The sequence below is a fragment of the Apodemus sylvaticus genome, chromosome 8 (assembly GCF_947179515.1).
Source record: "Apodemus sylvaticus chromosome 8, mApoSyl1.1, whole genome shotgun sequence".
Classification (NCBI taxonomy): domain Eukaryota; kingdom Metazoa; phylum Chordata; class Mammalia; order Rodentia; family Muridae; genus Apodemus; species Apodemus sylvaticus.
In genome coordinates this window covers 22,617,685-22,645,421 of record NC_067479.1, presented here as the reverse complement: position 1 = coordinate 22,645,421, position 27,737 = coordinate 22,617,685, and the positions used below count along the sequence as shown (strand labels likewise).

The 27,737-nt window shown below is 36.1% G+C and overlaps 1 protein-coding gene across 13 annotated transcripts in view; it reads right to left on the bottom strand.

Moving 5' to 3' along the window:
- Positions 1-27,737, bottom strand: part of Mycbp2 (MYC binding protein 2) — a 228,396-nt gene that overhangs the window by 52,961 nt on the left and 147,698 nt on the right. For 6 of the 13 annotated variants that reach the window (XM_052190750.1, XM_052190753.1, XM_052190751.1 and 3 more), the window contains 9 exons: positions 23,391-23,506; positions 19,424-19,521; positions 18,636-18,752; positions 16,004-16,144; positions 10,728-10,802; positions 8,202-8,426; positions 7,217-7,349; positions 6,047-6,169; positions 3,421-3,600 (listed from right to left, as the gene is read on the bottom strand). In XM_052190750.1, coding sequence (XP_052046710.1) covers positions 3,421-3,600; positions 6,047-6,169; positions 7,217-7,349; positions 8,202-8,426; positions 10,728-10,802; positions 16,004-16,144; positions 18,636-18,752; positions 19,424-19,521; positions 23,391-23,506 — 1,208 coding nt within the window. The remainder of the gene's footprint in view (positions 1-3,420; positions 3,601-6,046; positions 6,170-7,216; positions 7,350-8,201; positions 8,427-10,727; positions 10,803-16,003; positions 16,145-18,635; positions 18,753-19,423; positions 19,522-23,390; positions 23,507-27,737) is intronic. The other 7 variants (XM_052190755.1, XM_052190756.1, XM_052190757.1 and 4 more) reach the window with 5 other exon arrangements.

The window sequence follows — 27,737 nt, the reverse complement described above, 5'->3', positions numbered from 1 at the left end:
CACAGTTAAATTTGCTGAAAGGTGGTGGTAAAGAACTGGTGGTACCTGAGAAATACATGATGTCTTTGTTTTTAGTCGTTGAGTATTCCATTGTATAGGTGTACTACATTTTTTTTTATTATTCATTCTTCAGTTGAGGGGCATCTAAGTTGTTTCCAGTTTCTGGCTATTAAGAATAAAGGTGCTATGAACATAGGTAATTAAATGTTCTTGTGATATGGTGGAGCATCTTTTGTGTATATGCTCAGGATTGGTATAGCTGGATCTTGAGGAAGAACTATTTCATTTTCTGAGAAAGCACCAAACTGACTTCCAAAGAGTTTGCAATCCCTCTCACAGCCATGGAGGAGTGCGCCCCTGGCTCCATGTCCTCCCAGAAGGTGCTGTCTCTTGAGGTGTTGATCTTAGCCATTCTGATGGGTTTAAGATGGAACCTCAGAGTTGTTTTGATTTGCATTTCCCTGATGACTAAGGGCTTTGAACATTTCTTTACATGCTTCTCAGCCATCCTCTGTTAAGAATTCTGTTTATCTCTCTACTCCACAAGGTATCGTGAATTTTACAGGCAAATGGATGGAACTTGATAATATCATCCTGAGTGAGATAACCTAGTCCCCAAAGGACATTCATGGTATGTACTCGCTTGTAAGTAGATATTAGTCATAAAGTAACAGATACCCGTGCTACACTCTAGAGACCCAAAGAAGCTAAACAAACAAGAAGGAAGGTCCAAGCAAGGAAGCTTGAATCTCACTTAGAAGGGGGAACAAAATGGTTTTAAGAGGCAGATGGAGTGAGGAAACTGGGGGGGGGAGGGAAATGGGAAGGGGAATAAGGGGCTCTGGATCAGGTGTGGGCAATGAGGAGAGATGGCTGGATGGCCATGCAAATGAATGAAAATCTGCACTGACAGGGGAGGAGGTACAGGGCTTCTCCGGGACTACACAGAAAACTGGGAGAGGTTAGGCAACCAAGAATCAATGGGGGTGACTTTAGCTGCGACTCACAACATTGGGGATAGGGAACCTGAAGAGGCCACCTCCTGTAGCCAGGCAGGAACCCCACTGGAGCACTAGGGACACAAATATACCCACAAAACTTTCAACCCAAAATATATCCTGTCTATAAGAAATGCAGGAGGGAGCAGAGACTGAGGGAATGGCCAACCAATAACAGGCCCGATTAGAGAGCCTTCCCTCAGGCAAGCACCAGCCCCTAACACTATTAATGTTACCCTGTTATACTTGAAAACAGAAACATGTCCTCTGAGAGGTTTCACCGAGCAGCTGACTCAGACAGCCAAACAGTGAATGGAACTTTGGGACTCTTAAGGAAGAACAGGCGGAAGGATTGAGAGACCCAGAGGGGATCGAACTCTACAGGAAGACCAACAGAGTCAACTAACCTGGACCCTTGGGACTCTGAGTCTGAACCATTAACCAAAGAGCATACACAGGCTGTACCTAGGCCTCCTGGAACACATGTAGTAGATGTGCAGATTGGCCTTCAGGAGGGTCCTGAACAACTAGAAAGGGGGCTATTCCAAAAGTTGTTGCCTGTCTATGAGATATGTTCTTCTAGCTGGGCTGCCTTCTTTGGCCTCAGTGGGAGAGGATGCACCCAGCCTTGTAGAGACATGAAGTACCAGGGAGGGAGAATCCCCAGGATTCCCCACCCACTCAAAGTAAAAGAGGAGGATGAGTGAAGGATTGTGGGAGAGGTGACTGGGAGGGTCAATGGGCATAAAGTGAATAAACAACAACAAAAAATTATATATAAAAAAAGAGTTGGTACCAATGATACACATAATGTGTATGAAATGATACTGGCATAAAAACATCTGCAACTAGAGCATAGCTGGATAAATCAAATTTACTGTCATCTTTCTTCATGGGGAGACTACAGGGCCTTACACAGAACAAGCAAGTGCTTTATCATAAACAAACACCCATCCCTAGGCCAACATATGGGACCATTATTAGGCAAATTTATCTTATTACAATCAAATTAGAATGAATTTGAGTTTCTATAATAAGAATTTTTCATTTGACTGTATTGTTTTTCCACTTTAGAACATCCTACAACCAGAGCACATGTAATGATAAAATAGCTGGTGCATCATAGAATTAATAAGTCAAGATTAAGTCTTTACTTTATTTTCATTCTTCTCAAATACTGCTTATCATAGACAGGAAAAACAAGTATATCTCACTAGTCTGTTTCCCTGAAAGTCTTAAGAGAATAGACATGTCAATACTGTAGAAAATGATAGCAATTGCATGTCCAAAGCTTCTGTATTAAACATGCTTGTTATGTAATATAAACCCATGAAAGGTCACATACTTGTATTGTCTTTAATTTATGTTGATAATACTACAACAGTGAATAATATAATTTTTGCCTAGAATCTCGAGTATTCTCTTAAGTAATCCTAACAACAGTTACCAAAGTCTTGCTGTAACATAGTAACTCAGGCTTAACTGTGAATGCGGTATAAGTGAAGTGGTCATGTGAGAGGACCACATAATGGATCCATAAATTGAGGCACACACAACACTCAGAGTTGAATTCTAGGCATCTCCCCAAACAAACAAACAAACAAACAAACCAAAAGAGCTGGAAAGTAAGGCTTCCATAGACATGGTACTCAGTGTGTTTAATCAGACAACAGGAAAATTGGAATGCCAAAAGAACCTACTGTTGTGAGAGTGCAGTTTATTTTAGTGGAAAGGCTCAGGAGGCTTTTAAGAGAAATGAACACTCGGTTAAGTGTGATTTGTTTGAGATTATGTTCTAAAGCAGTGTAGGCCATTGTTATGGTTAAGTAAAGGATAGAGGTACCCTAGATTGTAACACTGGAACCAAATGACCAAAATAAGGCCCGAGGGACAAAGGACAAAGGTGGTGAGGCAATGACAAGTTAAAGGCACCATGGAACTCCAAACTGCTTTACAGTTCATGGAGATCAAGTTCATGCAGAAGAAACCACCAGTGCCTCCCTTTCCCCTAACTGCCTTAGCAAAACAGGCTGATTCTTTTTGGACTTGTGGCAAATAACAAAAAAAGTCAATGAAACAATGGAAGTTACTACTATAATTAATGCTTACTAAAATCATGCATATTAATAAAATGAAATAAAAAATGTCTTTCTGAACATGTTTTGTAGTATGAATTTACTAGAATTAAAAATAGAACAATGGTCAGATTTAGTAACTCTCCTTAATTTATAAATATTTAATTAAAACAAATGTCTTAGGTGCAGAACATCTTAGCTCTGAACAGTTTAAATACTTCAAAAATATGGGTGGGATAACAGTTACTTAAGCAAAAGCAGTCAGTTGAGGTCATGGCTAATAGGCTGACCGTAACTAGAGACAAGCTTCAGAAAGGCTGGAGGAGGCAGAAGGCTGACAGACTTACTCTGAAGCTGACGCTGCTGGAAGGAAAGGGGCTGTCCGAACACAAATGGGCTGTGGACTAGGGAAGAGGGAGGTTTTGCAGCTTGATCAAAGATGGAAGGAGCTGGGAGATTGGGCCGTGACTGAATAGAATTCAATATGGCACTCAGTTGATCACCTGCAGTGGGCAAAACAGTCAAAACTACAACTTGTTACTTATAACATCCAAAATGGTAAAGTAAATGGTGCTCTTACAACAGTCAAGTACATTAACAGTAAATACAGCTCTGCCGATTCAGAAAGGGGAGGCTGGTGATCACTGTTCTCACGTTAGGGAGCTGATTCTACATGCTAGTTGGTTTAAGGTGTTCAGTGGACACACTCCCCCAGTCTTATACAGTAGTCAACAGAAGCCAATCTAATTAAAATTCATATATAATTCCCTATTATTTGTGACAGATAAAGGATCTGTGAGGAATATATAAGTTTATTAATACTGAATTGAGAGAAAGAACGAGACAGAGAGGAATGAAGATCTTAGGTATGGTAAAAGGTGTTTGTCCCATGGTTCTCAGTAAGAACTAATGCCACCCTCCCTCCTCTGCAGAGTATTTCATGCAGGAAATATTCACTTCTGAACTTCATTTTCTTAAAATGTATACTCAATGGAGAGAAAGTATATTTCCAACTCAGCAATGCAACTACAGTCATAAGTCAACACATTCTTCTAGAAATGATTTCTGCTAAGGAAACTGTATTTTTTGCAAAAGCAGGAATTCTTTTGCTAAATTTTATAATTCCTATAATACAAAAAATGAATGCGTTACCTAATTTGATCAGTATTTTTCCTTATAATAAATATGAAGGATATTAATAAACTAGCTTAAGGACAGAAATAATGTAATTAGATGAAAAACTGTATTTATGAAAACTTATACATTTCAAATACTTTAGAGGAAAGCCTTCAGTCAGGTCAATGAAGAAACTGACAATGCATTTCCGGTTATATTTACTAAATTAAATAAAAAAATCTCAATTGAGCTGCCACGTGGTACATATTTATATGAAATAATGCATTTAAATTGCATAAGTACTGAGTTTTTTTAAAAAAAACAAAACACTTCAGATTCCAGAAAATACTTTAGTTTTTGAAGAATTGTTAGAATTGTTCTAAATCAAAATACTTTTGCAAGAAATTTCTTAATCTTGTGCAGTAAAAAAAAAACAAACAAGAGAAAACAGTTAAATAGTAGACACATTTCATCAAATTTAACCTTTGTAATATTTTCTCAGTAGATACACATATATTCCTAAATGAATGTTATTTTAAAACAATATTTACAAAAGTACTTTAAAAGTACTTTTTATTTCTATTCAATAAATGCTTACAGCAACACATTTCTTAAAAAGTGATTTTATTTTTACATTGCTTGATTAAATTCCATTTAGTTTTAAAGACTGAGTTACCATGTGAGAGCAGTCAGCAGAGTGACAGTGACAGGCTCACAGGGAAGGCACACGTTAAAAGCAACACCGATTTGGATGCATTGTTCCTTAGGATCAGTGGCAGTAAGTAAACAGTGACATTCTCATTTAAGAGCTGACAACACTAGAGAAAACAGAACCTGAAGAGAGCCCAGCTAGCACCTTCTCTGTAAGTTAACAGAGGTAAGAGAAAATACAAGCTGTACAAGCCTGTGAAAGCGACCCAGCCAAGACAGAAAAGGAAAACCTGCAGACATTAATGAAGCCAATTATAAATGTGGCTTATCGTACATCAATGGAATTTTGTATTTCATTAATTTTTAAAAAACTGCAAGTCAGATAAATATAACTATATGCCCTAGGCTGGCCATCTGTTTCTCTCTCTGGTGCTGAAGTTACTAGACTAAGACACCATGCCTGGCTAAAATAAATTTTAAAAGTCAAGCTACTTCCTTGTCAACCCTCCTCCCCTATTCCTCAGGGGGTGGCTGACTTCTCACAATATTGCAAATTTTCAAGGAGCCAAGGTTAGATACATTGGAAAGAATATATCTGAATTTATCCATAAAGGCAATTTTGAACTAATTTCAGGAGCAAACTATCCCAGAAGAATTCTTTAGACTCTCCATGATGTTGACCTGTTCATTAATGTATGAACAGCTATATATTTCATAATAAAATACCTTAGTTGTTTCAGTTTTACAGATTTCTAGTTCATTATTCATACTATGTTCAAATGGAATATTTCATATAACTGTAATCTAACAGAGATTTAAACCACATACAACTCATGAAGCTCATATTCGACATTTCTAACAGTAAATTTTAATGGACTGCTTAAGAAAATTCTTTGTTGCTCATTTGCATTTATCTCCTAATAACAGGTCATGTTACAAATTATTTACTAGATGTAGCGATTTAGGTCTTTAGAATACAAGTTCAGAAGGATTTAAAACAGTATCAATTTGAGTAAGAAATCCAGGAAACTTAGGCAGAAATTGATATAATACAATATTGTGAAAAAGAACACCTGTTAAGCACTTTGAGTCTTAGTTTAGCATGAACACATTTTAATGACAACATGTGGGAAGGACAAAATGAGTAAAAAGTAACAAGACTTTCCTGAAGTCTCCGCAGTAAGAGACTCACATTCAGAGGCCTACCTTTGTTATTTCCCAAGCCATAGTCAAATCCTTGAGCACTGCAGCTCGCCCCTTTATTGAAAGCTTGTACTGAGAAAGGGCTTGGAGGAGGAGGCTGAGAATTCTGGTCCAGAAGAATTTGTTCTACAATAAAAGTCACAGCTATACAGTTAAATTTTGTCCGTGTTTTTCCCTATTCATATATCAGAGAAAATCCTTAGAGTTTGAAATGGTTTGATTTAAAGTAATCCCTCAGGAAGATCTGAGCTAAATCTGGTTCTCAGTCAGACCATCTTAACAGGTTGAGGCATATTATAAATTATTGCTTTTGTTAATCAAGTAAATAGGGAAATTATAAAAAATGGATATATGCTTTTAAGTGGCCCCCTCTTATTGCGAAAAATAGACACATGGGCATTATAAAAATAAATTGGACACTAAATTAAGAATAAAGACTATATATATGAATATATGAATAGTTATATATTTTTGAAAATTCTATTTTGATATCATACCTATGACGTTTTAAACTAGCTTGCATTTACATAAGCCTATAATGAGCTAGCTGGTAAGTATCAGAATTATTTACAAACTGGGACATAAAGACAGCCTGTCCTCAAGAGACTCAGCATCTTGATTTCAAGACAATGAGAAATAAAAGTTTTGTCACCATCAACAAAAACAAAAGGGGTCAAGACAGGAATCTTGGTGATATCAATGTTGGCAAACAGCATGGAAAGCTAGTTCAGACAACAATAGATGCATACACAGATGCTTTGCATTTATTCAACTTTCCTTTCTTGAGAGAAAATTCAGCTAAATGTGATTTCCTCACATAATACTGAAATTAGTTTGAAAACTGAAATTCCAGCTCAGATCCAGCCTCACGGTAAAGAGTGAGGCACACAAGCCAATGTTGGTAATGCAAGAGCAACCTGGTCTTACGTTTAAACAAAGACATGACTCTGCTCTCAGCATTCTTGTGATCTCCTCCTTTGTGGACATTCATTTAGTATGCAAGGATTTTACAAGTCTCCTTTGTTAGCTGTAAGATGTTTAAACTTTTAGATTTTCTTTTACTTAAAAAATAAACATTCGAAAACCTCTTTAAGGAAAGATAATGCAATAAACATAAAATGTACGTATACTAAAAGTTTAATGAAAACAAATCACAAATTGAAGCCAACTTGCCGTCTTCATGCCGTAGGTACTGGTTTCCGCCTCTGTCTCTAGCTAAGGACCACGCCTCTCCTTCATCACTCTCACAGAACTCTACCATGCTGTTCTTATCCAGCTGCACCCATGCACCTTCAGAATTGGTTACCTGGTATATAACAGAAAGCATGATTGATTGGCTTAACTCTTTCAGGGCATCCAGGCTGAAAACCAATACAAATGCTTAAATGTTTGTGAACAATGTAATGATTCCATCACATTCCTACTGTGAAATTCTGAAATTAAGACCACAGCCTGAGGTAAGACAGAATTTAAAACATCTATGAAATACTGTTTATGTAAGCCTTTAATTAAAATAATATCTTTAAATCACAAAGATCATCTCTGTATAATTTCAAGTATGCCCAAAACCCAAGGCTTATTTTTTAGGCCTAAAATGTCCTAAGGAAGTATAGGCAGTATTCCTAGGTTACTGGTGCCTACAGTGTACTTTGAAATGACCCTGACCCTGAGAAATAGCATGACACACTACATCTTCAAGCTTATCTGCGGAGGCAAATGCCACAGTGGTCTAAAGAATAATTTTATTTGCTCAGGACTTCAGTGAGACCTGTGAATGGGAACAAAGAAACGAAAACTTTTGAAGGGTCACATCTCTGTACCAATTCATAGAGAATGTTTTAAGTGCTGACAACCCATAACATACAGTTAGAATAATGAAAAGCTATATCCAAATGTGGAGCATTTATATATACAATATAACTTACATGTTATTACATGTTAATATAAACAATGCAAATATTGTTTTCACAAGATATTTATGAGAATAATTTTTTAAAGCACAGAAAATTATGTCATAGTGTTTCCAAACCAAGTAAAAGTCCACAACATGAACATTTAAGAACCTGAGATGGAAATGACAATCTGGAAAAAAGTGATGCTTGATTACATTACAATAAGAATGGGTATCATAAAGTCATGAAGCTACAAGAATCCATACCTCTCCCACTGCTTTGACTTTGTTTCCCAGAACTAACATTCCAATTGGGATACCTCTAAGGTTGGGGCAGCTTCTGACGTTGTGGCCTGAAGGCCCTGTCTTCACTACCTTGTACATGCCTGGCCCGCCTCTCAAGAACGGGTGATCACGTTCCTGCATTGTTGCTTCCTGTGGGCAGCAGGAGTTCATGTCTTTGAAAAAGTCATCAGTATTAGTTTTAGGTTCCTAAAAAATTGAATAGGAAAAGAAAATAAACAAAATATAGTCTATTACCACTTTCATAATCTTAAGAGTTTTTGGAGCAAGTCTATAAGATTTCCAATTAAGAATATATAATTAAAATAATACCCAATACTAATACTACTAAAGAAACTATTCAATTTTAAACATTGATATTTAAAATAAATTTGAGGAGAAAAAAACCCAGTAGGAACAGGAAATTAACTGAATTTTTGTCTTTCTCACCTCCAAATTAGAGAAATGCAGTACTATAGTATATGAAATGCTTATAAGATCTTGGCAAACCACAGTACAAAAGAAAATATCTTTCTAGATTTGCTAGGCCAGCACTATTCTGTGACATATCAATGCTAGTGGCAGAAAAAAAAAAGGCCTATTTTTAGTAGAGAGGATAGATTGCCACTAAAGATACATTTTTAAAGAAAATAAACTGTATTTAAATTTCTACATTAAAAAGTATTATTTCTAAGTGAAAAGATCCTACTCTGTATTTCCTGTTGAATGTCAATACTGTGATGAAATATTTCCTATGGAACAAACAGGGCGATACAGCAATATGCATACACTGGGGTTTTTCTGTTTCCATATTACTGTTTTCTTTGTAGTGTTGATGACTGAACTTAGGCAAGTATTGAATCACAACTACATGTCTTAAAAACAAACAAGCCTACCTTTAAATATTGTATTATAAATTCTATGAATTGTATTTACATAGTTAGAAATAACCATGAGACACATATAAAATTAGGAAAGAATAAGAAAAAGTTATATAAATAATAACAATAGTAGCATTACACATGATAAACTTTATAGCAGATTTTTATTTCTACAAGTATCTTTATATTAGCAGATGTATATATATATATATTCAAATAGACAATTGGTTACTAAAGATAAATACTGGAGCAAAAATACATGTAGATTCAAGAACTCATATGTACTTCAGTAATGTATTAAAATTATTAGTTTTTTTATTGTTGTTTTGAGACTAAGTCTTGCTATGCAGGGCTGACTGGCTAGTACCTAACAAGCCTCCTAAGTGGGAGGATTACTGGTATGTACCTATAATCTAGGCTCCTCACAAGATACTTTGTAAATTACCTGGTGGTAATGAAAGAGCAGAAAATTTTCCTAAAACAAATATATACTATGGCAATAATTTATTTATATTTATTATAATGTACTGCATATATCACTATTAAATGAGGCCATTAGTGACTAAAAAATACTAGATTTGTAAGTAAAGTAAAAAAATAGACATATGATTATGAATATATATATTTGTAAAAATCTGTATATACACTTCTATAAAAATAAAGAGAACATTAAAAATAAATTTAAGAGTATACTAGGATATAAACTTTGAATAGTGCTAGTATAATCACAAGATTTTTGAATAAATACTTAAAAGTTCCTACTTCTCAATGGTAAACTTCAGTAATATATTATGTCAGAAGAGGAAACTCTTGTGTTTTTTAACGTTTCATGTTGACATTAAAAATAACAGCAAAATGCACAACCTGAGCATAAAAAAATCTTTGTTACTCAATGACCTTCTTGAATCACTCCTAAGATTCCCCAGTGAATGTGTGTCAAGGGGAACAAGGGAGGAACCGTGGCAAAGCTAAGACCCTTCTAACCTGTCAGCAAGGACAGTATTTATCTAATCATAATGAAGCTATATAAGATAACTAGAAAACAATGCATTCTTTCTAAAGATGAAAAGTTCTTTTGTATTAAACCATATGAAACTAATTGGTGGACATAACATTATAACTGTGGATGTCATTCTTAAGCAATCCTACAAAGTACATTTTAGTACAGCAATGTGAGATCAGACACCAGATTATAAAACTGGTGGATTTCAATCATTTATAATATATATTTATATTTATTTATTTCTCATTCAATTCCCAACCCCTTATCTAAAATAAATATTTAAAAGGACAATTCAAAAAGAACAGGCTGGAGCTGAATAGAAGAGTTTTAAGACCACATCACCACTACCTATGTAAGGTTATTCTGACAAAGTAACTTGGAGCGAACTGCTGGAGACAGCCCTGCAGCTGGGAAGCCCTGTGAGGAGTGCTGCTTCTTTAAAGCCTTAGCACCCTGGAGGGAAAGGAGAGGGGAAACTACACTGTAGCACTTGCACATTTCCCCCTCCCCCCACCCCTGGTAACTTGTCAGTTTACTAATCCTAAGCAACACCTCAAAGACAATGTAAAACCTGTTGCACATGCTGAGACAGCAGGAAATGCTTATTGTTCCTTACAGTTAACTCACCTGGGGGAAAAAAGCTTTGGAAGTCCATGAAAATACGTCCAAATCCCTGACTCCTTGGCTAGCATTAAAGATATTCTGAGCAACAAAGTTTAAGAAAGAAAAATATCAACAAGGAAAGGGAACAGAGTATCATCTGCAGAAGATGCTTTCACAGTAACATTTTCTGAGCTCCAGCACCAATAGGAAATACAATTTTGCTAAAGTGAAACTGAAGCCACCTGAGTAAACCACACACCAAAGTTCTGAAAATCAAGGCTTTGTCCAAAGCTCTCCGTAGATGTAGTGTGTCATGCCATTTATTAACATCAAGAGCAGACTTTGCTGTTAGACTTAGGACTCAGTGTAAGAAGGAAACCCCGAGACCCTTAAGCGAGAACATTATTTGCTCTAGTACAAGCCTATGACAAAAAACAATCTGTTGTTTTATAAAGATGCCAGCAATGGAGACTACATAGAAAATGCAACACGTACAAATAATAATGGCATGTATGTAAACCATCACTTTAAATATCAAAATTAAAAAAAAAAAAACCTTAACCCAAATGAAAACCAAATCATTAAAATATCCCTCCCTATATAAATGAAAAAAGAAAAAGAAATAAGAATAAGGAATCTTAGGAGAAACTACTTGCAAAAAATTCAAGAAAAGCATAAAGAAACACAAGCTTAATCTTTTATCAAAAGGTAACTGGTTTATCTCAAAGCTTAGGAAATCATAATCAATCATGATTTGGCATGATTAATCGTGCCAAATTATTTTGCTAAACAATTAATGATAACATTAATCCTATTTTTCACATTCTAATAACAATTTGTGTAATATATAGTTTGCACAGATACATCACACGATCAACCTATACTTCATTTTACCTAAAACTCAAATACAGTCAATATGCAGCAGCATACCATAAATGTATTGCTTATGTAAGGACTGTGCTAACAGGTTATTCAAATGAGGCACTCAAATGTTAACTGAAGTATACATCCCTGAAGACTTTAACATGAAAGAATTACTAAAATACTTCATCACTTATGCTATTTTAGACAATAAAAAGATATTTGCTTCTTTCTATTTCCTTAAAGTATGTGTGAGTGAATACAGAAACATATATAAACATAATATAGACTTTACAAATAGCAATTATATAATATAAAACATGTAAAAATGAGTTTCTAGTAATATATAGGCAAATAAATTTAAAACAACAGGAAACCAGAGCCATTATCCCCTTAAATTTGGAATGCATGGCCAATAAGTCCTCTCTATTTAGGTAAAATGAAATCTTTACAAAGCATTTAAAAATGCCGCTCTGAAGAAAAATGATATACATATTGGTTGTTCAATGGATATGAAAATGTGATTGTCAGTGGCTGTTCTCCCTGAGAACAGTGATGTAGACATTTGGACATAAAATATCAACATTTAAAAAGTACTTTTCATAATTATTATATATGATTTTAATACTAAAAGCAACATGACAAGCAATTGTTAAAAACACTTCAAATTGATTCAGTATTAGAGAGTGAATATGGTAACTTTTTACGCTTATATCTTATTTTCATTGTACAAATTAAGTGTTTGCTAAGTCAGTAACATGTACAATGATATTAAAAATTTTAGCTATGGCAACAGATTGCCAGTGAAAAAAACTTTGTTTAATTATATATAAATTCTAATTTTATATATTTTGCTTTAGCTCCTATAATTGCAGAAAACTCTCAGACTACAAAAATGTTAAATTTAAATTATTTACAAGCATTAAGACTTTTACCAAATAGAAATTAGTTTATTTTGAAGGTTTAGGAATATTTCATCTAATCATATGAATAGTTATCAAAATAGTAATTTATCTAAAGTCTCAATTTCTGATTATTACAAAAGACAAATTAAGTTTTTATACTATATAACTTCAAAGATTAATATGGCACAGTACAGAGATACATATATTATAATTTGAATTACTTCTTTCTTAAATCCTATTTTATAAATAATTTTTTCTAAAAAGTTAGAATATTAGTGCATATTAGAAACCTAGTTAAATTAGCAAGCAATAAAGTTCAATTCTATGATAAGTTTCTCAAGGAACAGAAGACTTTACATAAGTTAATTACTACAGTGAAAACATTTTTAAACGCTTGTGGAAAAAAAAATCACTCTACTAGAAAAGCACAGCACTAAGGGCTGCTAATTTTAAAGCAGAAAAAAATATAAGAAAATCAACTGTATATATATTACAGCATCCTTTTAACTGCTTATAATAATTTAAAGATGACATATTTATTCCTGCTGAATTAAATAATGACTTAATACTATTAATATTAAAATATGCTACTATACACATAAGGACAAGGAGTCTGAAGGATGTCAAACCTGTACTGCCAGAAGTTATTAAGCATTTCAAGTGAACGTCTATAAAATGCAAGAAATATTTGCAAAGTGTCAATAGGTGGTACTATGAGGGACTCACAAGACAGCAAACCTTCCCTTAATCTACACCAAATCTTTAGTACTCTTAATTTTTGATTATCAGCATACTTTCTTTAGGTGAACAACAATTAGACTAAATAGAAAGTGATCTGTGTAGTACATGAATATGTTCAGACACTCTCATCTCTCAAAGGATTCAGAACACACTCATTAGCTTTCCTGGGTATAAAATCTCTTTTCTATTCAATATTTCTTATTATATTGAGTAGATAATTCTTACAATATTTGCAATTTTTTGACAAAACACATGAAGAATTGGGTATGTAAATTTTAAGTCTTGAAAATCTCCAATAATAAAAATAAACATCTAAAAATGTTTTGTGATTTTTTTTTAACATTTTTTTATTTTTTGATGTAGGGTTTATTTTTGTGTAGCCCACGATATCCTGGAACTTGCTCTGTAGACCAGGCTGGCCTTGAATTTTAAGAGAGTTGCCTGCCTCTGACTCCTGAGTTCTGGGATTAAAGGTGTGAGTCACCACCATCTTCTCTGTCATATAACAGCTCTTTGATGTCATATCCATCTCTCTTTACTTGCATTTATTACATATATCTTGGAAAATGTAAGTAAAGAGAGATGGATATGACAAGATATATAACATATTGTTGTAACTAACTTTAGAGCAGTGGCTCTCTACCTTTGGGGCACAAGTCCCTTGTGAGTCACATGTCAGATATCCTGTATATCAGTTATTTATATTATGATTCATAAAAGTTGTAAAATTATAGTTATGAAGTGGCAATGAAATAATTTATGGTTGGGGGGGTCACCAAAACATGAGGAACTATATTAAAGTGTTTTATCATTAGGAAAGTTGAGAAATACTGCTTTATAGCTTTCATTTATTCATTTTTATGTTTACATCATGTATTGTCAGTATGTCTATATGTATAACCTCAGGTGACAGCCTCAGAACCACTGTCTTTCACCTTGAGGCAGGTCTGGAGATACCCCTGCTCTGTGTCTCCAGAACTAGGGTTGGAGCACCGAGCAGTTTGCTCTGGATTTTATGTGAGTGCTGGAGATTGAATTCAGGACCTCCCACAAGGAAAAGACTTTACTGCTTGAACTATCCTCTCATAGAACTTCATTTTAAAAACTTAAATTGACTTATTTACCTTTCACATTGTGATACTCATTTATATTTAATAACTAGTATTACAAATATTCATACTTACTTAAATTGGCAATTTATACTTAGTAGTAATGATGTGAATAATAGTTCTATTACTTTGAATTAAATTACTCTAACTTCTTCCTTTTTCTTCACATCTGCCTTAGATATTATCTCTTAAGCTATTAAACAGCTTATCACAAACCAACTTAATAAATTATGCAATTATTTATCTTTTTTACTATACTTATACTTGTTTCTCCATTATACCAAGGTGTGTTAACATAAAACATACACTGTGGAATCACAAGTAGGACTCTAGCACCAGTTACACTAACACTTACAATCTTGGAAAAATGAGAACAATACACTTAACAAGACAGCGTCACAGTAAGAATGACATGACATAAACAAGGTAAGCACACACATATGTGAGTAATTATTTTACGCACAATGATTATACCAGACAAAAACACTCAACATAGATATCAAGCAATACTGAAAGACTAAGATGAGTAAATTACAGTATTTAACACTGTAGAAACAACAACCTTGAGTGACAATCCTTAATTAGTCCTTACCACTAAGGAGCTTAAACCTAAAATCTCAATCTCTCTCTCTCTCTCTCTCTCTCTCTCTCTCTCTCTCTCTCTCTCTCTCACACACACACACACACACACACACACACACACACACAAACACACAGGTTGAAGGTAAATAAAGGAAACTAAATTCAATAAATAGTTGGAATGAGAGAAAGAATTAAGCCCTTTCCACTCTTAAAATGTACAACTTAAAAAGAGAAACCTAATTTTCACACTACCTATCAGCTAGTTCTATCATCCTGCTATGACAACTAGCTATCAATTTCTAAGTATTTAATACCAATGCTACTTATTAGTAATGTCATAGGAACACTTAATGAAGAAGAAAGGCTATAAAGTAGTGCTCCTATGACAGACTCCAGTGAACATTGACTTAACCATTCTCCTGCACTATCAAGGAGATCTAATGATTCTCTCATAGTTACTATCACTAGATAGAAGTCTAAAGATTGCATCTCATATCAACATAACAGTACTGTAAATCAAAACAAAGGATCCAAAGGTAGACATAACACAGAAACTACTGCAAACTGTCAACATAACAAGCCCACATTTATACCTGTTTCTGAATGCATAGTAACTCTAAGTTTCTTAAATATTGGGTGAAATTCATTTTAAAAAGCATTGCGAATAAGAAAAAACGTGTAAGCATTTTATTTTCTTATTTATTTTTATTTTTATTTTCTATATTCTATGTTTACGTTCCAAATGATTTTCCCTTTCCCGGTTTCCCCCTCCCAATAAGTTCCCTAAGCCCTCTTCCTGCCGCCCATTCTCCTATCAACCCCCTCCTACTTCTCTGTCCTGGTACTCCCCTACAATGCTGGAATAAGCCAATTAGTTATGTTTAGTTATAATTTATTATCTACTACCACTGGCAGCATTAAGAGCCTTATCCCTGCCAAATTCCACTTTCATCACACTGAAGCCCTTAAGCACTCAAGCACTTTTGAAGTAAAGGTGACATAGGTACGAATTACCTCAGAACTGAAAAGCCTTAATTAAAGAAAGATCTATAATGAGGACAGAGTGCAACTCTGATGCTTTTAAAAACCATCTTTCACTTACGTCAACAGGGACCAGAAGGCTCTTGCCAAGATGTTGATTAAAAGAGAGGCACCAGGCTTCTGTGTAACCGTTCATGTTAGGAACATACTTCTTTATTGTCTCCTCATTCAGTCTCAACCACACGCCATCATCATTGTGGATCTAGGGAAAAAGATACCAAGCAAGTTTGCCTTCCTGTAAGCACCAGGGAGCAGTGAGGACTGAGGAGGAGCAAAGCAGGGAGGGAGGGTAAGGTGGAAGTGGAGAGTCTGCATGTTTTAGGAGAAGATAAATGTGTGAGAAATTGAGGCAAGCAAGGGATATTAAAGCAGCATGATCATTTCCGTGGTGACATTGTGAGAGCAACATCTCTCATGAATTATACTTAGGATTAACATCTCCCTTCCACATACTAACCAGGCCCAACCCTGCTTAGCTTCAGAGATCAGAAGAGATAGTGCACATTCATTAAAAAAAAAAGATTAAGTATGTAAGCTGTTGCATGACAATAGATAAAGATAGCTTAATTTCATTTTGTAGTTAAAACTTTTTTACTTTGGGGTTATATTTACTTTATGAGTTTTCAGAATGTAAAATAAAATTAAATGTAAGATTAAAATTAAATGTAACAATCTAATAGCAAAATTAGTCATTTCTCAAAGGACCATGTCTTTTATTCAGGCTATGGGTAGCCTGCAGGAAAATATTCCTTGGGCTTTCCAAAGTTAAAGCAATCCAAGAAATATATTTCAAAACAATCTAAAATTTTTTAAAATTTGTCTATATTTATAAAGTAATATTTTTATAGGTTTTGATTGCTATGTTCAACTGGTTTTTATCATGCTCAAAGTGCAATTTTCCCAGTTTTTACTGAAAAGGGGGGGATAAATTAAATGTTAACCTCAATGAACATATCCCATAGTTTTTTCAAAAGATTTCTCAAACTCTTTGAAACATAAGCCTTGAAACACAGGTGGTAACTGGCATTCAACTATTGATCATGCAGGGAAACTTCTCCAGTCATCTGCCATGTCTTTCTAAATGATATCTCTTTCTAATAGGTTTTTACAGATAACTATATTTATCAGTCAGGAATAGGTTGTCTCTTTTAGAGTTGTTGACCGGACTTGGGCAGAGGAGATGTGCTGTAGACAGCCTGTTTCAGACCGAGCCATCTCTTCTCTGCGTCCTGAACAGAAGTGAGTAACTGTTGGTCATCATGTTCTGGGAAAAAAAAAAAAAAAGGAAGAAGAAGCTACTGAGGTGCTTGTATCTATAGGTCAACTAGGCATCAGTTAATTACTATGTCCATCTAGTATGGTAATTGACAAGTGACCCAAAGACCCCCCAAACATTATTAGGGTGCTGCCACTGTTCTAGGTGACCATCCAGACATTAACAGTAAGACCTATTGCAGAAGAGATCACACATGTGCCCCACAGAACACAGAGCTCCCAAAGGTGGTGCTCACTGGAAGATGCATCACTAGTGGCTGCTTTTCATGGTGCTGGAAGGTAGTACGCATACTACCAGAGGAGAAAAGGAATCACCAGTCGTACCTAGCTGTAGCACGATTGTCTAGACCAGGAACCTGTGACTAGATAGGTCATAGGCCCTAGAGGGAGTGCACTACTATTACCATACTAGATGGACATAGTATTAAACTGATGCCTAATTGACATATAGATACAAGCACCTCAGTAGCTTCTTCTTTTTTTTTTTTTTTTTTTTTTGTATTTAAAACATGATGACCAACAGTTACTCACTTCTGTTCAGGATGCAGAGAAGAGACTCGTTGGTCTGGAACAGGCCATCTGTGGCACATTCCCTCGGCCCAAGTCCCGTCAATCATTTAGGAAGATGGTAGGTAAGGAGGGATTTTAAGGGTGACGTTGTAAGTGATGAAAAGGACCAGTGTTTTCTGGCAACAACAGTGCAGCTGACACACCAGAACTGCTGGTGGTTGAGAAAGCATTAACAAGACCTTCAAGAGTTCAAGGCAGACAAAACCCCAGCATGGAGAATGGTCCCACAGCCCATCTGAGAAACTCGTGGCAGCTGGTAGTTTCTGGAAGACGGAGAGTCAGCTGTCTTTAAGGGTGCAGCCCTTGACAATGGAGGACATTCCAGTGAAGACCATCAAGAGTTAGGGCCAGCACAGCTTGGACTTGGTGGGATGAAAGAATAAAGGAAGGTCTGGAGCAATGACTCTCTGGTGAAGAGCACTGGCTGCCCTTACAGATGCCCTGAGTTTGATTTCTAGCACCTACTGGGTATCTCAAAACCATCTGCAACTTCAGTTCTAGTGGATCTGATGCTCTTCTCTGACCTCCACAGGTGCACACATGCTACATAGACATACATGCAGGCAAAACGCCCCCCACAAAGAAAATTGTTAAAATAATAATAAAAAAGCAGAAAGAAGACAAAAAGTTGGGTAGGTTGGGAAAAATGTATTTGGGAGGAGTTGCTGGAGGGATGAATATGACTAAAATACTTTGGAAGAAAAAACTTAAAAAAAACTGATAAGTTAAAGAAACGGTTCCTAAACTGTTTAGAACCCAATAACATAACATAGTTTCCTTGTTATTATGCAAATATTACAAAAGATTTTCTGTCCAAAATAAATTACTCATACATATTTATTAATTACCTCATCAATAAAAGTGATAGTTCCATTGACTTTCACTATTCCAATCTGCTCACTCTGAAGGGAAGGGTGGCTCCGAATGCGGAGACCAGCACTGTCCTTGGCCACAAATTTTCGAATCTGAGAAAAGAACAGATTTGACAGTGACAGAGAAAACACAGGATATTTATTACTTAGAAAATAAGAAAGCCCATACAGTTAAAAGAAGTACAATCTTAACATTTTTTCACAATCATCTGTAGCTGGTTATCTAGCTGTATCCTTAAAACAGCAATAAAAGTATACTTCTAAGTACTGAAGAATATTTGATATCAATGATTAATATATTTTATGATTTCCCACTTTAAGTATTGAAGATATATAACAAAAATAGAAAAGGCGAATTTTTAGAAAGACAAAATATAAACTACATTATAATAGTTTTAAAAAGTTTATTCAAATCCCTTTAGCTAGTTTTTAGATATAAGAAAATTAATGTTTCTTTTCAGAATGTTACAGAATGTTTAACCTTGAATTCTCACATGTAATTTCAGTAGACTTTCTGTTAATAGTAAACATTTAATATAAGAATGTACAGAACACTCATAAACAATAAAAAATATATAAAGAAGCCAAAAAAGGCAAAATTGTACAATTTGAGAGGAATAATTCTTATGAACTGCTCTTCAGGCTGATTTAGGGGTTCTGCAATAAATCAAGTAAAATGTTAGATATCTGACAGCTACATTGAGGCATGAATGAAAAATTTTAAATCTCTGACCAATTCCACTTTTGATCTGTCCCACACTGACCTTATTGGGTTGAGGGTCAACCTTTGGCTTGACTAGCTGAGTTCCTGGGGGGATCATCCCTTTTGGTGGTTCTTTTACTTTTACTTCCAGGCCAGCATCTGTAAGAAAAGCAGTGCAATTAATATTTGACCAAAGGTTGAAAGGACTGTGAAATCTAACCCCATCATAGGCTATTTTATTTTTTATTTATGTATATTTTTTCCCCCACCATGTATGTCTGGTTACCCCATTCATGCCTGAGGCCTGCAGAGGCCAGAGCAGGGCATTACATCCCCTGGACTGGCCTGGAATTCCAGGAAGTACAAGCCAACATGTAGGTGCTCAGAAAGGAGACCATGTGCTCTGGAAGTCGTTCAGTGCCCTTAACTATGATGCCACATCATAGACTGTCTTAAACAATTAAGACAAATATCTGAATTTTGCTTTTTTAAAAAATGTGGTTGATACTAAGTGGGAAAAAATGAAAAAAAAAATTGTTCTTTTGACAGTGTCCTTTGCCTTACAGAAACTTTGTAATTTTATGAGGTCCCATTTGTCAATTCTTGATCTTAAAGCATAAGCTATTGGTGTTCTGTTCAGGAAAATTTCCCCTGTGCCCATGTGCTCAAGGCTCTTCTCCAGTTTCTTTTCTTTTTTTTTTTTTATTCGACATATTTTTTATTTACATTTCAAATGATTTCCCCTTTTCTAGACCCCCACTCCCCGAAAGTCCCATAAGCCCCCTTCCCTCCCTCTGTTCTCCAACCCACCACCCCTTCAAACTTCCCTGTTCTGGTTTTGCCCTATACTGCTTCACTGAGTCTTTCCAGAACAAGGGGCCACTCTTCCGTTCTTCTTGTACCTCATTTGATGTGTGGATTATGTTTTGGGTATTCCAGTTTTCTAGGTTAATATCCACTTATTAGTGAGTGCATACCATGATTGATCTTTTGAGACTGGGTTACCTCATTTAGTATGATGTTCTCCAGCTACATCCATTTGCCTAAGAATTTCATGAATTCATTGTTTCTAATGGCTGAATAGTACTCCATTGTGTATATATACCACATTTTTTGCATCCACTCTTCTGTTGAGGGACACCTGGGTTCTTTCCAGCTTCTGGCAATTATAAATAGGGCTGCTATGAACACAGGGGAGCATGTATCCTTATTACATGCTGGGGAATCCTCTGGGTATATGCCCAGGAGTGGTATAGCAGGATCTTCCAGAAGTGAGGTGTCCAGTTTTCTGAGGAACTGCCATACTGATTTCCAGAGTGGTTGTACCAATTTGCAACCCTACCAGCAGTGAAGGAGTGTTCCTCTTTTTCCACACCCTCTCCAACAACTGCTGTCTCCTGAATTTTTAATCTTAGCCATTCTGACTGGTGTTAAGGTGAAATCTCAGGGTTGTTTTGATTTGCATTTCCCTAATGACTAATGAAGTTGAGCATTTTTTAAGATGCTTCTCAGCCATCTGAAGTTCTTCAGGTGAAAATTCTTTGTTTAGCTCTGTACCCCATTTTTTAATAGGGTTATTTGGTTTTCTGGAGTCTAACTTCTTGAGTTCTTTATATATATTGGATATTAGTCCTCTATCTGATGTAGAGTTGGTGAAGATCTTTTCCCAATTTGTTGGTTGCCAATTTGTCCTTTTGATGGTGTCCTTTGCCTTACAGAAACTTTGTAATTTTATGAGGTCCCATTCATCAATTCTTGATCTTAGAGCATACACTATTGGTGTTCTGTTCAGGAACTTTCCCCCTGTACCGATGTCCTCAAGGGTCTTCCCCAGTTTCTTTTCTATTAGCTTCAGAGTGTCTGGCTTTATGTGGAGGTCCTTGATCCATTTGGAGTTGAGCTTAGTACAAGGAGACAAGGATGGATCAATTCGCATTCTTCTGCATGCTGACCTCCAGTTGAACCAGCACCATTTGTTGAAAAGGCTATCTTTTTTCCATTGGATGTTTTCAGCCCCTTTGTCGAGGATCAAGTGGTATAGGTGTGTGGGTTCATTTTTGGATCTTCAATCCTGTTCCATTGATCCGCCTGCCTGTCACTGTACCAATACCATGCGGTTTTTAACACAATTGCTCTGTAGCATTGCTTGAGGTCAGGGATACTGATTCCCCCAGAATTTCTTTTGTTGTTGAGAATAGTTTTAGCTATCCTGGGTTTTTTGTTATTCCAGATGAATTTGAGAATTGCTCTTTCTAACTCTATGAAGAGATTTTAAGCAAATATTACAATTCATTATGGTAATTTTTATATTGAAAATAGAGTCTTCTTTAATACAATACATCCCAACCAGTTTCCCCTCTCTCCATCCCTCCTAGCTTCCCCCACTTTATCCAATTCCCCTCTGATTCCTCTTCAGAAAAGTGCAGGTCTCAAAAAACAGGACAAGCATTCAGGACAAACAAGAAAGAATAAGACAAAGAAGAAGGCCTCATATTGAGGCTGGACAAGGCAACCCCCTTGAAGGCAAAGCCCCAAGAGCAGGCAAGAGAGTCAGGACACAGCCACTCCCACAGTAGAGTCCCATGCAAACCCCAAGTTAACAGCCCTAACAAACTGTTTTGCTGTTTCCCTTCCCACTCCCCATTTTGCCCTCCCTTTTGAAAATAAAGGAGCTGGTGGCAAACAAAGGCTATGAAGCAAAGTCCCTGCCTTTACAGTTGGTATGCTGGATTCTGTACTCCTACACCTAAGGAGAAAAACTCTCTAAGGACCCCCTCTGCACTTCCTGTCTTGTTCCCTGCCTTTCTCTGCCACTTGCGGCCCTCATAGTCTCCTGTCTAGGTCACAGCCTATCCCTACTCCCATTCATTCTAACATTAGCACTTGCAACCTGTGCATGAGGAAAAGCAGGCAATTGCTTTTTCTTTTAGAATTTGGATGACCTCACTTAGTACAATACTTTCCAGATTCATCATTTTTCCTGCCAAATTAATAACTTCACTCTTCACAACTGAATGCAAGCCTATTGTATACATGCACATTTCCACTGCCCATCAGTGGACACCCAGACTGTTCTGACCCTTGCTCTGTGAATGACGCTGAGAGAAACCTGAAAGGACAAGCATCTGGGTGGCTCCAAGGCTTTGAAGTTCATGCTCAAGTCCGTATTCATATCTACTTAAAATCACTTGGAAGTTATAACAAGTTTGTTTGTTTAATCACAGCAACGTATAAGTCTTTAATGCTTGATAAAATTATCTTTTCTAGAACCAAGTTTTGCTAAGAACAAAGTAAATGTGTGCTAGCCTAAAGGATTTAGCAAGGTGGTAAAATAAGAGACTATGGCAAAGACATTATAATTTATACACCTGATTGAATAGCTATAAATTCTACATGTCAAAATATAAACAACCTTTTTATCTCCAATAAAAACATAAGTGATTTATAGTACAACTTCCTAAAGGTTATTCTGATGCTATGTTACTATTATAGTCACCCTTTCATGACATTTTTCATTCTGTTTTCCTTTTACATGAAAATTATACAATGAAGCATTAACACATTATAGAAAATCAGTATGATTTCAAAACTACTGAGAAATAAAATCTTTTAATTAACAATATCTGCTAAGTAGCCACTCTATGCCAGACACTGATCTAAACCACATCACCTATGAAATAGATGGTATCTGCTCCTGCCAGGTGAGGATGACTGATGGGGGTGGTGACAAGGGGTGTAGGACTTGGGGCTGGGTGGGGGTAAGGGTATGGGGGTAGCATACACAGGTATAAGGAGGGTATCACACCTCATTGATACAGTAAAAGGCAGGGAGCTCATGACAACACAATGAGTGATCACATACCATAAATCATCCTCAAATAATATCTTTGCAATGTACTCACTATGAAGGAGGACATGAAGCTACAAGAAGTAACGTATCTATCTATATATGTAACAAGGGTAAACAATACAAGGATGATTTTAATTCTACTTCTTTGCAGCAACTTCTTACTTAACACTGTATTTACCTATTTCAATGCCATCAATGGTCACATGAACAGTGTAGAGTCCGATAGCCCCTGGAGTCCAGTTTGCACAGTACGTCCCATCATTATTAACACGAATAAGCATGTTTTCACTGGGCCTGAATAAAAAGTGGATAGGAAAAATTTTACTTTTGATTATGCAGCTAGCATCGTTTGCTACTTCAGTGCATGTGCCTGTATCATCACACTGCCTGTCAAACCTATAACTGTCATGGCGTGTTCCCCAACCCACAGACAACTGAATTGCACTCTTTTTCCTTTATAGCCCCACTAGTTCTCCCTCACACTCTCAGATGATTATGATTTCTATTTTCCCTTCTGTGGAAATATAAACAACAGGTTATAATCTCCATGCAGTAATCAGATTGGGAAACCAATTTTGCCTCATTTTCTCCCTGGTTACAATGGAAGTAGGAATGTGGTTCTTATCTAAAGCCAGGTTTTTCTACGTGCATTTGGTCCCCTCAACAGCATCACTTTCTCTCACACATAACTTATTTGTCCTCCTCTACTAGGCCCCTTTATTATATCAAATCACTTTATAATGTTCCATCTTAATTCTCCCTCCTCAGATGACTCTTAGCAACATCTAATAGCTGGCAGTGCTCACTTTCCTGTAACACTACTTGTTCTGACCTTCTCTTGGCTTTCCTCTTCCTTGCTAGTCATCTTTCTCCAGTGTTCTGCTGGCTTCTCTTCTAATGTTCTTTAATTCATGGAATACCCAGGGTTTGATACCTATCTTCGCTTTCTTAATCATCTGTTTAACTGGCCAACTATTGCTATTCATTAATGGTAAGTACCATTTCTATAAAGACAACTCCCATATGCACTTTCCCTTGGACTTCAAACTATTTGCAGCTGTAGAGCTATATCTCTACTGAAATATGAAGTGTATGAGAATTTGGAATTTCAATATTAACATATTTAACAAAAAGCTTCTATTTCCTACTAATCAGCACACACCTTACAGATCAATACAGAAGAACATAAATACCTGCTTGATCTTATGACTTCTTGGTCCTGGTAAAAATTATGATATCTATACTAAGAGTCAGTCAGTACTTTATGTTACAATTTTAGTTTCTTAAGTTAAAATTGGTCTGTCAATTGAAATTGCTAAGATTCTGTTCTATCTGGTTTCTAAGCCAAAAATAAAATCTGTTGTTTTCTAAAAATAAGCTTTAAATTGTAATAGAATTATATCACTTTCCTTCTCCCTTTCTTCCTTCAAACCCGACAAAACTCCCCACTCTCAGGTTGACAGCCACCTTTTCTTTTATTATTATAGGCATGTATGTATGCATATATAAATATGTATGTATATGCAACACACAGACATGCACATGTACATGACCTTCCAAGTCTGTTTTTGTTGTTTGTGTAATTACAGTTTTTGGGCTGATCACTCTCTAATGACAGACTCTACTGATTCAACCTTCAGCACTCTACCCCAGTCTATATTGCTTAACCATTTCTAACTTCTTTGCTGCTCTTCTTGATTTCCATTAATTTACCTCTGAAGAGTTACCACAATGATCTTCTACAAACATTAAGGACTAATGTTTTTAGTCCTAAAAACATTTAAAACTCATGGCTTATAAGAAAATTAAACCTCCTTCCACCTGGTCCTTTCTGCTGGGGCAGACTTTTAGCTGGTCTGCTTCAGTGAAGACACCATATCCTGACACATCCTAGAGAACCAGCTGCACTCAGAGCAGGTGGACAACTGGTTGACTGATCCACTGAAGACCCAACAGTCTGAAGGCCTCCCAGGAGATCTTCTGTAGCCAGGGCAACAAATCAGAAGCTTCTCTCTGCCCCTGTGAAGAGCTCCCAGTTGGAAGGCTCCACAGGTGACCTGCTACTACAGCCAAGAATGCAGGCCTACCAGGAGACTTGGAGCAACCAAGGGACAAAAGAGGCAGACTCCAGACTGTCACCCAGACCAACAATCACCAGGGATATCCAGATGGTGAAAGGCAAGCACAAGACCATAAGCAACAGAAGCCACTATATGTAGGCATCATCAGAATCCAGTTCTCCCACCACAGCAAGCCCCTAATACATCACACCTGAAAATCAGGAATCTGTCCTAAAGTCCTATCTCATGAAGGCAATAGAGTCCTTTAAAGAAGATATCAATAACTCACTGAAAGAAAGACAGGAAAACATAGGTAAATAGGTGAAGGAATTGAATAAAGCGGTCCAAGACCTAAAAGTGGAAGTAGAAACAATAAAGAAAACACAAATGGAGGCAAACCTGGAAATGGAAAACCTTGGAAAGAGGTCAGGAATTACAGATGTAAATATCACCAACAGAATACAAGAGACAGAAGAATTTTAGGTGTAGAAGATACAATAGAAGAGATTGACACAACTGTCAAAGAAAATTAAAAATATAAAAAACTCCTAACCCAAAGTATCCAGGAAATTCAGGACTCAATGAAAAGACCCAATCTAAGAATAATCGGAATAGAGAAGAACAAAGATTCCCAGCTCAAAGGACCTGAAAATATTTTCAACAAAATCATAGACGAAAATTTCTCTAACTTAAAGAAAGAGATGGCCATAAAGGTACAAGAAACCTATAGAACACTAAATAAATGGGACCAGAAAGGAAAATCCTCCTGTCACATAATGATCAAAACACTAAATGCACAGAACATGAAAGAATATTAAAAGCTGCAAGGGAAAAGGGCCAAGTAACATACAAAGGCAGACCTGTCAGAATTACACCAGACTTCTCAACAGAGACTATGAAAGCCAGAAGAGCCTGGCCAGAGGTCATGCAGACTCTAAGAGAACACAAATGCCAGCCCAGTCTACTATATCCAACAAAACTCTCAATTAGCATAGATGGAGAAACCAAAATATTCTAGGGCAAAACCAAATCCAAACAATATTTATCTACCAATCCAGCCCTATAGAGGATACTAGAAGGAAAACTCAAACACAAGGAAGGTACTTGCACCAAATAAAGGACAAGATATTAAATATCTCACAACAAAAGGAGAGAGCCACAAGCACATAAAGCCACCTACCAAACCAAACATATCAGGAAACAACAGTCATTACTCTTTATTAATATTTCTCAATATTAATGGACTCAACTCACCTATAAAAAGACATAAGCTAACAGACTGGATATGCAAACAAGATCCAACATCTTGCTGCATACAAGAAATATACCTCAATAACAAAGACAGGCACTATCTCAGCGTACAAGGATGGAAAAAGGTCTTCCAAGCAAATAGTCCTAGCAAACAAGTAGGAGTTGCCATTCTAATATCCAATAAAATATACTTTTAATCAAAAGTTATCAAGCGTGATGAGGAAGGACACTTCATATTCATCAAGGGGAAAACCCACGAAGAGAAAAATCTCAATTTTGAACATCTACACCCCAAATGCAAGAGTACCCACATTCATAAATGAAATTTCACTAAAGCTCAAAATACACATTGATCCCCACACAATAACAGTGGGAGCATTCAACACCCCACTCTGAACAATGAACAGAAACAGGTCATTGAAACAGAAACTAAACAGACACAATAAAACTAAGAGAGGTTATGAACCAAATGGATTTAACAGATATCTACAGAACATTTCACCCTAAAACAAGAGAATACACCTTCTCAGCATCTCAGGATAATTTCTCCAAAATCAACCATATAATTGGTCACAAAACAACCCTCAACTGATACAAGAAAACTGAAACAATACCACGCATCCTATCAGATCACTGTGGCCTAAGGCTGGTCTTCAAGAACAGCAAAAACTATAGAAAGTACACAGACACGTGGAAACTTAACAACTCTTTACTCAATGATAGCCAAGTCAGGGAAGAAATAAAGAAAGAAATGAAAGACTTCCTGGAATTTAATGAAAATTGTTGACACATCATACCCAAATTTATGGTACACAATGAAAGCAGTGCTAAGAGGAAAGTTCATAGCACTAAGTGTCCTGGTAAAGAAACTGGAGAGATCTTACACACTAACAACTTAACAGCACACCTGAGAGTTCTAGAACAAAAAGAAGCAAACTCACCTAAGAGGAATAGAAGGCAGAAAATAGTCAAACTCAGGGCTAAAATCAACCAAATAGAAATAAAGGAAACAATACAAAGAATCAACAAAACCAAAAGTTGGTTCTTTGAGAGAATCAACAAGATAGATAAACCCCTAGCCAAACTGACTAAAGGGCCAAGAGTAGTATTCAAATTAACAAAATCAGAAATCAAAAGGGAGACAAGAGAAATGGAAGAAATTTAAAAAAAAATCATCAGATCCTACTATAAAAGCCTATACTCAACAAAACTGG